This window comes from Pristis pectinata, chromosome 26 (assembly GCF_009764475.1).
Source record: "Pristis pectinata isolate sPriPec2 chromosome 26, sPriPec2.1.pri, whole genome shotgun sequence".
NCBI lineage: Eukaryota > Metazoa > Chordata > Chondrichthyes > Rhinopristiformes > Pristidae > Pristis > Pristis pectinata.
In genome coordinates this window covers 22,271,982-22,284,325 of record NC_067430.1, presented here as the reverse complement: position 1 = coordinate 22,284,325, position 12,344 = coordinate 22,271,982, and the positions used below count along the sequence as shown (strand labels likewise).

At 45.6% G+C, this 12,344-nt stretch overlaps 2 protein-coding genes across 2 annotated transcripts in view; one reads left to right on the top strand and one right to left on the bottom strand.

Moving 5' to 3' along the window:
• Positions 1-12,344, bottom strand: part of megf6b (multiple EGF-like-domains 6b) — a 326,118-nt gene that overhangs the window by 7,864 nt on the left and 305,910 nt on the right. The window contains exons 31-35 of the mRNA XM_052039029.1: positions 11,255-11,383; positions 10,832-10,960; positions 9,700-9,828; positions 4,099-4,227; positions 65-193 (exon numbers count right to left, since the gene is read on the bottom strand). Of these exons, the coding sequence (XP_051894989.1) occupies positions 65-193; positions 4,099-4,227; positions 9,700-9,828; positions 10,832-10,960; positions 11,255-11,383 (645 nt within the window). The remainder of the gene's footprint in view (positions 1-64; positions 194-4,098; positions 4,228-9,699; positions 9,829-10,831; positions 10,961-11,254; positions 11,384-12,344) is intronic.
• Positions 7,467-7,664, top strand: LOC127583198 (60S ribosomal protein L39-like). The gene has a single exon (XM_052038965.1). It carries the CDS (start codon positions 7,467-7,469, stop codon positions 7,662-7,664), a length of 198 nt encoding a protein of 65 aa, XP_051894925.1.

Sequence of the window (12,344 nt, the reverse complement as noted above, 5' to 3'; positions counted from 1 at the left end):
GGCCATGGTTAATGCAACAGACTTATCTGTGTGACTGTAAACCACAAAGCGCTTTGTCCATTACCTTTCTCACAGTGGTCTCCATGGTACCCAGCTGAACACAAGCACCGGCCAGTCACAGGGTCACAGGCTGCACTGTTTCTACAGTCACATAAGTGTTGACAGTTGGATCCGTGAAATCCAAGTGGGCAGACTGTGAACAGATACAAAAATAATGGTAACAAACTGCACCATGTCACCCATGGCCCCGCAGCGCACAGCAACCGCTCTGAGTGCATAAGCTCATTTCTCTGGGGGTGTTGGTTGACACCTTTTCAAAATGATAGGGAACCAGGGAATATAGGGTTAGTGCAGGAAGGTGGAGCTGGGGTAGAAGATCAGCCATTATCATGTTGAATGGTAGAGCAGGCACAAGGGGCTGAATGGCCTCCACCTGCTTCTGTTTCCTAGACACGTGTGGCTTCGTCCCAGGCAATTAAACGACTCCACACTATGCACAGCGTCATACTCGACAGCCCCAGTCCCGTGAACATTGTGCTGTGAGGGATGCTCCTCTTGGATGAGGCATTAAATGAAGGCTTTCCAGTAGAATGCAGTGTGGGAAAAGGACAAGGAGCTTCTCTTAGGGGTTCTGAGACAATTCCTCAAGCAGCATTGTTAAATCATGATAACACGTCATTGTGGGAGCTTGCTGGTCACATTGTTCACGTTGCTATGGTCACATTTCCTACATCAGTGATCCAGTGCTTTGGAATATCTTGAGGTGTGAAAAGTGCAATATAAATGCAATTCTCTCTTTTTCGGAAAGTATCCTGAATTTATATAGTATTGTTCACACAGGGAAAAATCCCAAACCGTTTTACAGAGGCTTAGTCCCAGGTACATGCAGACATGTACACTTGAAGTTGTCAGCAAATGACCTCCCATCTCCAAGTGCCTCTCCCAGTTGAAAATTCTTACCTCCCCATCATCTATCGCCTCTCCCCAGCTCCAATATTTTTATAACTAGTAAACAGTGTCCAAAGACAACGAAGACAGACAATTAGGTTACAGCCCATGACACGAGATTCTGCATTTGCTGGAATCGAGAGCAACACACACAAAATGCTGGAGGAACTCAACAGGTCAGGCTAGCCTTAGCCTCTCACTGAAGTTCCCAAATTAAAATAAAATTTGCTTTGTATTTAATCCCATACACTCTTATTGCAAATTCAAATATCCCAATGGCAATCTTCCAATGTTAATGAATCATACAAGGTCACGTGGCTCAATCTGAGAAAAGGAAGGCAACAGAATAATTGACATTCCGCACAATATTTTAACATGTTTATAATGTGGGGATTTCGAAGGAAGGTGAAAAGCCACATTCTCCTTGAGGTTATGATCATCAGGTTGGGAGATTTTTTTTCTGTGGGAAAGGGGTCAAGAAGTGGCCTGATGGATATCTTTAAAACCAGGGAAGCACTTGATGAGGTAGATGAGAAGTTTCTACTTGTGCAGGAATCCAAAACCAGAGGTCAGAACGATAATCTATGTATCATTGGCAGTAAATATGCTCTTCAGGAGAAAGGTTTCTATCCAGAGGGTGGCTAGAATGAAGTCATTAAGTGAAAACTACAGATGCATTTAAGGAGAAGCTGAGGGATCTGGTGGTCACATGAGCTGGGTGAGGGTCAGACTGCATATACACAGTGGTACACTCCAGAGTATTCACACTGGCAAAGACCATTTGGGTTAAAGAAGGCCTGTTTTATGTGCTGTGCACTTGCCATAACTTTCTACCCGTAAGTCTGAATTCTGAGCAGCAGTGCAGGATTTATGATGGGAACCTTTTATTTTCTTTAATTGTTGGACATCTGGATAATACGGGGAACAACAGATGTAAATGTGACCAAACTGAAGGCAAACCCTCTGGTGGCTCTGAATCCCAGCAGCAGGTGGTGCTATAGTTCACTGAATGGTACTGAAGTGTATCCTTGTGTGAGGGAGGTTATTGAGTGGGGAAGAGTGAGGCCACTCAACCCAAAGGCCCACAGTCCTGCCCAGCTCTTTAACCTCCTCATCCTATCGTACACCTTCCACTTTAAGGAATGACTCCAATTCCTGTTTAACTTCACAGTGGCACAACTGAGACACAAGAGAGACTGCAGATGCTGGAAATCTGGAGCAACGCAAAATGCTGGAGGAATCAGACTCCTCCTTCAGCTCTTTGCCTCTTCCACCTATCACCTCCCAGCTTCTCACATTATTCCCCTTTACCCCCCACCCCCACCTACCTACCTTCGCCCTCTCACCTGAACTCGCCTATTGTGCTCATCCCCACGCCCCCCCCCCACCCCGCAATCCTTTTATCTTTTTGTGATTTTCTTCTTCTCCGGAGGAACTGGGTATAGTCCTTTGTATGTTATCCTTGTGACCATTTCTAATCAGAGTCTAGAGAGTAAGCATTGATGAGGTATTCACACATTGGAAAGCATCAAAACTCGGCCAAGTATAGCCAATTCCTAACAGGTGAAATCAGCTACCTTGGTACAGACTGGGACTTGAACCAGGAGTCTTGGTGGTTAGCTATGACACTGCCTTCCCAAGGTTACAACAGGGTTGTCATAGCCCAAAAGTGACAGTAGGAATCTTGTAGATTTGTTTTGATGTCATTGTTCAACTCTTTCGAGTAGTTGGATGACAACACAAGAAAGACATTGGGATCACACAGAAAAAGTTCAATTTTCAGGATCTAGGGGTTGCTAGCCAAGCCAGCATTTATTGCCTATCTTCAGTTGCCCTGAGAAGGTGGTGGGTGAGCCACCTACTGGAATGGCTGCAGTCTTCTGGCGAAGATACTCCCACAGTGATGTTGAGTCAGGACCTCCAGTGACAACGAAGGATCAGTGATATATCTCCAGATTTAGGGAGGAACCTGCAGGTGGTGGTGTTCCCATGCAGCCTCACCCTTTCTGGTGCAGAGGGTGGCAGGTTTTGGAGTAGCGTGGGTGAGTAACCAGAGTGCATTTTGTGAATGGTAAACACTGCAGCCATGGTTGAATGTTTTGGGTGGTGCTTGGATTCCAAACAAGTAGGCTGCTTTGTCCTGGATGGGGTCAAGCTTCTTGAGTGTGAGATCTGCACTCACTCAAGACAGTCCATAACCATCCTGACTTGAGCCTAAAAGATAGTGGAAAAGCTTTAGAGTATCAGGAGGTGAGTCACACACCATAGTTTACCCAGCCTCTAACTTGCTCTTGCAGCCACCGTACTTAGAGTCCAATTGAGTTTCTTGTCAGTGATGACCCCCACTTCAGAACATTGATGGTGGGGACTCAGCAATGGTTGTACCATTGAATGTCAAGGCTACAGTAATATGATCATGGTAGTGGACTGGTCTGAGACCTGGAGTGGCAATCCTGAGGCCTGAACTAGTCATTACAAACCTGGATTAGTAACTGAGGCCTGGACTGATTTACATCAGGTAATCTCAAATTCCACTGAGCAGTTTAATTTGAACTCAGTATTTATTTTTAATTACTGGAGTTTAAAAAAAAAGCAGGTGTCAAAAGTGGCCAAAAAACTATCAGGTGGATGTAAAATTTCAGTCACCCTGGAATGGAATTTTACAGCATTTAGAGATTCATCAGTCTACAGGACAAAGCGGGCCAGTGGAAAGGAGGAGGGGTGGTGGAGAAAAGAACAAGGGGAAGGTTTGTGCTAAAGAAGGAAAGCAGCTGTCCATCCTTGCTCAGGCCTACACTTGACTCCAGTCTGGCGGCTCTGGGACATTGCAGGCAGAAGGTCTCATCCCCAAAAACATGCACTTGAGTCCAGTGGTGCTGTCCAGCTGAAGCCTGTGACCTGAAGACCTTTACCTCACCATCGTCAATGGTTTTGTATGCCTCCAACCTGCCCCTCTGAAGCATCCTAACAAACTACTTCAGTTTTGCATTAAGATGGAGAATGTCCACCAGCATCACTACCGTCTCCCCGGGGGCAACCAAGAGATGGGCAATAAATCCTGGCCTTACCAGCAATGCCCACATCTCTGTCAGGGGGATTGAAATCATCCACAATGCCCAGTGTCGTCTTTGAGGCTCCAAACCAACCTACCATGCTCACAGGATCGCCCATAGTATCCTTTGGGGCAGTGGCAGTACCCAGTCACTCGGTCACAGCTCGCATTGGTCTGGCAGGCACAGTCCAACTGGCAGTTCGCACCGAACTTCCCAACGGGACACTCTGGAAAACACAAAGACCAAACCGGAAACTCTATTACCACAAATTCCGTCTTGGAATCAGCAGCAGGAAATATGTACAATAGAAACAAAACACAGTGGCTGGGAAATGTGAAAGCCCCATGGGACGCTGAAAACACTGAGTCAATCTGCGCAGAGGGAAACAGGGCTAATGTCTCGGGTCAATGACCTTCTGCAAGGGCTGGGAGTGTTCAGAGATTCATCAGTCTACAGGATGAAGAGAGCCAGTGGAGTGGTGGAAGAAAGAATAAGGGGAAGGTCTGTGCTCAGGAGGAGTGAATGAATGTCGGAAGGGTCATGAAAGACAAAAGGGGCTACCAATGGTAAAGAAACGCAAGATATGTCTAGGGGAGTTTTAGGATTGTATGAAAGCAGCAGAAAGGGTAGCTTGGAAAATCCAGCAAAAAAGAAAAATCCCATGGCTTGGGTCTTGGGTTAAGGCAAAGAAGGATGTGTTGACATCACGTGTGTGGAATACCCTCACCCATGCCTGTTCTGATCCCTGTGGCCTTGATCTGCGCTCCCCCCATTACCAAAGCTCACTGACTGAGAGCTGGTTGTGATCCAAGGAATATGTAACAAGCCCTTTCCAACAGTTTAGTAACTTAATCTGCTGGCTGCCTTGGGGGATTTTCAAACTCCTAGGTCTGGACTGTTGTAAAGTTTCAGTTGAAACAAGAATTGCGTTATGAAGTTACTGAAGAATAGATGATAACCGTAACATCTACAGAATGTGGCAGCATATGATGGCCAAATGGCATTCTAATGTGCTGTAACAATTCTATGGTTCCAGTCTTCCTTGTTGGTCTCTGCCATCATGGGGTACTTACAACGGCAAGGTCAGATAAGTCTTTAAGGTCACAATGTTATCAACATTGTCTCTATTTATGCTCCCTTGCTCCTAATGTCCATATTTTGGAGGTAGGAAAAGGAAGGTTTTATCTGCTGGAAACCAGCTTTGAAAGAGTAAAGTTTTCACACAGACACTGGTATTTTCAAATGAGCTGTCAATGGAGGTGGTGGAGGCAGGAACAGTAACAACGTTTAAGAGGCATAATTGCAGGTACTTAACTGAGCAGGACATAGAGGAATAGGGAATTAGTGCGAGCAAGTGGGAGGAGTTTAGATAGACATGATGGTCGGCATAGACATGGTGGGCAGAAGGGCCTGTTTCTACGTTGTACAACCCTATGGCTCTATGACCTTATCAACAGCCAATGAAAACACTGGCTTTGGAAGACTGAGGCAAGATCAATTTTAGATACCAGACACTTGTTGGAGTTGGTGACCAAAACCTTGTTAAAGAGGTGAATTGAAAGTAACATCTTAAAGGAAATATAAAGTAGAGGTGAAGATGTTTTGGAAAGACAATAGAGACAACAGATGCTGGAATCTGGAACAAAAAAACAGAACACTGGAAGATCTCAGTGGGTCAAGCAGCATCTTTAGAGGCAAAAGGTGTAAGTCAATGGTTTGGGTCAAGACTGCATCAGTACTGAGAGGGAAGAGGAAAGATTGCTGGTATACAGCAGTACAAGGGGTATGGGTTTGGGATAGAGGCTGGTAGGTGATAGCTGGAACCAGATGGGATGATGGACAGGTAGCATCAGGTAGGGGCAGGGTAGGGGTGAAACAGAGGCTAATAGATGATAGTTTTGGGCATAGAAAGATTTCCATAGTTTAAATCTTGGCTGATTAAGACACCGGTGGAGCAATTAGATACAGGAATGTGCAAGGGATTGCAGTTGGAGGACCCCAGATATTTTAGAGGGTTATAGGGCATGAGGCAATGAAGAGAATTAAATAAGGATAAGACCTATAAAATCAAGATGGTTGTTTAACTGGGAGCCAGTGTTTGCCAAGGAAGTACAGTAGGGATGTGTGAACTGGCTTGGTGCAAACTATGACTCAGACAGAAGAGTTTTATAAGACACCCTCGAACTTTAAAGGCAGAGAGCAAGGAATATCATGGAATGGTTGTCTAGGAAGTACCAATGGCACAGATGAGGGTTTTAGTAACAGATGAGGTAGAGTTGGAGAATGTTCCTCAGGAAGGAAAAGGCAGTCCAGTGATGGCACATATGTGAGGTCTGACACTCATCTCAGGTAAAGTAACGTGGCAAGGCTGTGAGTGGACTGCTTCAGTTTCAGGCAGTCTCTGATGGAGTTGGTGGCAAGGGAACAGATGTGGGCTGGGGACCAAAGCTTTCTTCTTCCCAGTGTTCTGTTGGAGCAAACTTCTGGTCAACTCTGTGTTGATGCTGGGCAATATTTGACTAGCTAGAGTCAGTGGAGGGGGTTAAGGTCATTGGTGCTTGTTTTAGGGTGATATCACTGAGGGGCAGTGCAGAAATGAAAAATAGGAAGGGATGAAGGATAGAGTTATGGAGGCCATCAGAAGAAAGCCTAGGAAGAGAAGCCATTGCTGAACATCTACGGATTAGGAATGGAACCTGGTGGATAAGACTTGAAATAAGGAGCAGGTCCACCCAGCTGGATGATGAGAGGGAGGCCTGGGAGAAGGATTGGAAGGTCAACCATGCTTGTAGGCAGATTGAGAAGGTAAATTGATTTATAATTGTCATATGTACTGAGAAACAGTGAAAACCTTGTCTTGCATACTGTTCATACAGATCAATTCATTACAACAGTGCATTGAGGTAGTACAAGGTAAAACAATAACAGAATGCAGAATAAAGTGTTATAGTTACAGAGAAAGTGCAGTGCAGGCAGACAATAAGGTGTAAGGTCATAATGAGGTAGATTGTGAGGTCAAGAGTCCATCATTGTACAAGAGAACTGTTCAATAGTCTTATAACAGCGGGATAGAAGCTGTCCTTGAGCTTGGTTGTACGTGCTTTCAGGCTTTTGTATCTTCTGCCCAATGGGAGGGGGGAGAAGAGAGAATGTCCAGGGTGAGTGGGGTCTTTGACTGTACTGGCTGCTTTACCTAGGCAGCGAGAAGTGTAGACAGAGTCCATGGAGGGGAGGCTGGTTTCTGTGACATGTTGAGCTGTGTCCACAGCTCTCTGCAGTTTCTTGCAGTCCTGAGCAGAACAGTTGCCATACCAAGTGGTGATGCATCTGGATAGGATGCTTTCTATGGTGCATCGATAAAAATTGGTGAGGGTCAATGGGGAACATGCTGAATTTCTTTAGTTTCCTGGCCAAGTCAAAATGACATCCATTGTCACAATCAAAAAAGATGTTGCAGGTTTGGCCATGCCATCCCACAGCACCTTGTGGATCAAATGCTTTCTCAGCAAGAAGATGAACCAGAAGCAGCCAATCCCACAGTGGATGTGCATGAAAGTCAGGTACAACTCCAAGAGGAGATACTGGAGAAGGACTAAACTGGGCTTGCTGAAAAATTCGCCATCATTACCACACTTGCAACAGCCAATCTGTATCTTCTACTGAGTGTGGAATGGAATTGCAGATCTGATCCAACACTGTGTGGACAAAACCTTCCAGTTTGTTTTCTATTGTGCAGAACTAAAATTATTGAATTGTTAAAATATTTTGATCAGAGCTGTCTTAGAATGGGAATCTGTTTTTTTTGGGGGGGGGAATTCAAACAATTTGGGAAGCTTCATCAGGTTCAAAGACTGGAGAGGAATGGGAAAGTGGAGTAGGCAATATATTTCAAGGACAAGAGGTTGAAGAGTCAGTGGTTTAGTGAGAATAGGATGGAGGGAGCCGGGAACAAGTCTCATAAGTAAGATGAGTTCACATATGGCATGGGAAGAGATGCACAAGGAAATGTTTGGGACTGGGGCATCAAAGGCATGGATGTGATATGGCAGAGCCAGTGAGAAGGATGATATCAATCTTAGTATTACTTCTAATCAAGAGCTTTCAAAGGAAATAAAGAATACATATTTTTTTAATACCCCGAGAATGTTTATTGTGGGTTCTCTGAGGGAGATTGCTCTATAATTCCTGGAGGCTCTACAGCATTCTTGGAAACTCCAGGACAACCCTGGAGAATTGGCAACTAGCCTTTAAATGAGGAAGTGTTACAAGTGATAAGGAAGGTTATCCTTGAAGCTCTGTGCTGTGAACTTTAGAAGTGATTGTTTTCAATTTAGATTTGACTTCTGATCAAACATAACCACAAATTTCAAATTCAGTTTGTTTACTGGATTGTCTTGGTACAAGGTTCCAAGAATTGTCATCAGCTTCATGTAAATGTTTATGTCAGAGACTTTCGAACTTCTGCTGTGTGTAATGCTATGTGGGAAATGTGAAATTGTCCATTTTGGCAGGAAAAATGAAGAAGCATGTTATCTGAATGGTGAGAGATTACAGAGTCAAGGTAATTGATTTATTATTGTCACATGTACTGAGGTACAGTGAAAAACTTTGTTTTGCATGCCACGCAAACAGATCATTTCACCACATCAGTACATAGTAGTAGTAGTACAAGGGAAAAACAATAACAGAATGCAGAATATAGTGTTACAGTTACAGAGAAAGTGCATGCAGGTGCATACATTAAGGTGCAAGGCCATGGCAAGGTAGGTTGTGAGGTCAAGATCTTATCGTACAAGAGGTCTGTTCAATAGTCTTATAACAGTGGGATAGAAGCTGCCCTTGAGCCTGGTGCTACGTGCTTTCAGGCTCTTGTATCTTCTGCCCGATAGGAGGGGGGGAGAAGAGAGAGTGTCCAGAGTGGGAGGGGTCTTTTGATTATGTTGGCTGCTTTTCCAAGGAAGTGAAAATTTAGACAGATTTCATGGAGGGGAGGCTGGTTTCCATGATGTGCTGAGCTGTGTCCACAACTCTCTGCAGTTTCTTGTGGTCTTGGGCAGAGCAGTTGCCATACCAAGCTGTGATGTACAGTGGGATCCAGGTCCTGGTGCTTGATTTGCAAATAGAATGTTATTATTTATTGCGAGAGGAATTGAATACACAAGTAGGAAGGTTATGCTTCAGTTATACAGGGCATTGCTGAGGTCACACCTGGAGTTCTGTGACAAATTTGGTCTCCTTATTTAAGGAAGAATGTTAATGCTTTGGTAACTGTACACAGATTTACTTATGAGAAATGGTTCAACAGATAGGCTTGTACTTGCTGGAGTTTAGAAGTGTGACAAGGGATTTGATTGAAATGTATAAGATCCTGAGGTGTCTTGACAGGGTGGATGTGGAGAGGATGTTTTCTCTTGTGGGGAAAATGTAGAAGTCACTGTTTAAAAATAATAGCTTGCCCACCTAAGGCAGAGATGTAAAAAAAAAAGACCTTTTTGCTCAGAGTGGTGAGTCTTTGAAATATTCTTACTCAAAGGGTGGTGGAAGCAGAGGCTTTGAATATTTATGGCAGGTGGATGAATATTATTGAGGATAGACAGGAAGTGGATTTGAGGTTACCATTGGATCAGCCATGATTTTAATGAATGGGGGAGCAGGTTTGAATGGCCTCCCACTCCCAATACTGGTATGGCACCCTCACCTTGCTCACAGTTGGGTCCCATCCAGCCCAGACCACAGGAACAGGAGCCATTGATTGGACTGCACAACCCACCATTTCTGCAGGCACAGATGTTCTGGCACCCATCACCGAACCTGTCCTTGGGGCACACTAAACACACAAGGCAGTGGGTTATGTTAACAAACAAAATCCATCAAAACTGGCCACCATGAGTCTGAGGCCTGTGCTGAGATCAACATCAGGTTTTAGTCCAGGACCAGGTGTAGGCAGAGAGCTGCCATCTGTCTCTGGACCACATGGACCTGCACTGGGTCATCTTCTATGGCTTGCAGATACAGACACAGTAGATTCTTCTCAGATCACGACACCACATCCCCCACTGCAGACCACTCACACACCCCACTCCCAGGACCACATACCTTCTTCCCACTTCCCTCTCTAGATATTTAACCCCTTCCCACACCACCTATCCTGCTAGCTGGACATTCACCCTCTTCCTCTCCACCTCCCACACTATTCACCACCACCCTCTGCCTACACCAATGATCTCTGCCCTGGACCTTCCACCTCTTTACACAAACCATTTACCACCCCACCTCCCTGGACTGGACCTTCACCCAACCTTCCTCACCTGCTCCCCACACCTTCACCTCTCCCCCTACATCCTCCCTCCTCCCCACACCTTCAACCCTCCCCACACATCCTTACCCCTCTCCATACCATTCACCAATCGCTCCGCCCTTCACAAATCCCTCACCACGTTCCTGGGACCACTTATTCAGTTGTCTGGACCACCATCCTTCCCTCCCCACATTACCCATCATCCTCCCTACTGATGAACATGCCAAAAGCAGGTGGAGCAGTGGGGTCAGACATGAATGAAGACAGGGAGAGTGGAGCTACTCCCTCAGCCACTGCTCAGAGCTGGGCCTGTGTGTGCGCTCCTGTTGGTAGAGTGGCTAGTTCGTGAGGAACCACTTGAACAGACATATTTACTTGAAGTCTTGGGATTGAAACCCTGCAGCCCCACAGTCCTGGAGCAGGCCCAGAACTGTTCCATTTGGGGAGTTGGAGAACAATCAGAAACACCCTCACCCACCCATCCTTGCTTGCCCGAGATCTGGGAGGAGATCTAAAGGCCCCAAAGGCTTACCGTGTTGGCACTGGGAACCAGTCCTGCCCGCTGGGCAGGTGCATTGTCCGGTCACGTGGTCACATTTCGCACCTTCCCCACAGGAACAGATCAGAGCGCAGTCCATCCCGTAGTGACCAGCAGGGCAGGCTGTGAGCAGCAAACAGACATGGCATGAACCCAAAGTAACCCAGCTTCTCCCTCCACTGAGGTCCATCCCCCTCCCTCCAGTCAGATCCAACCCCCTTCATCCAGTGAGGTCCACCCCCCTCTCTCACAATCAGGTCCAACCCCTCCCTCTATTGAGGTCCACCCCATCTTTCCAGTGATCCATCCCCTCCCTCCAGTTAGGTTCACCCCCTCTCCCACAATCAGGTCCAACCCCTCCCTCCAGTCATCCAGCCCCTCCCTGTAACTAAGCCCTTCATGCTGCCATTCACTTACTCTGATTGCAGTCTGCTCCAATGTACCCAGGTGGACAGACACACGTCCCAGTCACTGTTTCACAGTGGCCTTTGTTCAGACACCGACATTGCTGTATACAATTGGATCCATACCTTCCAGCTGGACATTCTGGAAGTTTGGAGGAGGAACAGAACATCAGAGGATACTCAGGAAACCAGCACTGCTTTTCACACCACCCCCTACAGCCGTCAACCACCTGAGCTACCCACCCAAGATCACACTTCCATTTCAACTTTGGCCACCCAGGAATTTAAGGGGGAGCAAAAGCACCAAAGCAGATTTTTCTGCTCAAATTATTTTAATAAGAGGTCTCCTTTGCCAGAGTTGAAAGAGACATTTCAAAGGCTTGAGACCTGTATCCTGGAGGTAGAAGGCAGAGAAATTATGAAAGGAAAAATAAAAAAAACCTTTAACTATGTTATCAATGTGGTCATGTATTAACAAAGCACCAGTCACCTCCATCAGATTAGGGTGACACAACACAGAAGGAAGCCATTCAGACCATCATTCAAGTGTGGCTCTTTGAAAGGGATTTCCAATTAGTGTCCCTCCTCCTGTTCTTTCTCCGTTGCCCTGCAATATTTTCCCTGGCAGTTCCCTCTGAAAGTCACCATTAAATCTCCTTCCACTGTCCTTTCAGGCAGTGTATTCCTGATCACTAAAACCTGCTCCATAAAAAATTGTTTCTTTCTTTATATCACCTCTGCTTCTTTTAACCATCTTAAATCTGTGATCTTGATTAACTGCCTATTCAACCACCGGAAACAGTTCAAACTTATTCAAAACCCTATGATTTTATCTCCATTAAATCATTAATCAGTTAAAGATTATTTCTGAACGTTGTGAGACACTGATACATACTGGAGGTACATTCCCTCAGCCAGCAAGGAGTTTCTAGGCAGTGTCCACTGCTCCAGAGTGAGCTGGGGCTGTTGAGTACCATCAGGCTACTGCACCATCTAGTTCGAAATGTGTCCTCACCTCTTGTCCAGAACATGCACATTTTACCTTGGGCTGAGGGGTTTTATCTGGTTATGGTACTGAAGCTTGACTCAGTATCCCATTTCCC

Excerpts from the sequence above, each read along its gene's own strand:
- LOC127583198 (XM_052038965.1), top strand. The coding sequence starts at position 7,467 with ATGCCATCCCACAGCACCTTGTGGATCAAATGCTTTCTCAGCAAGAAG.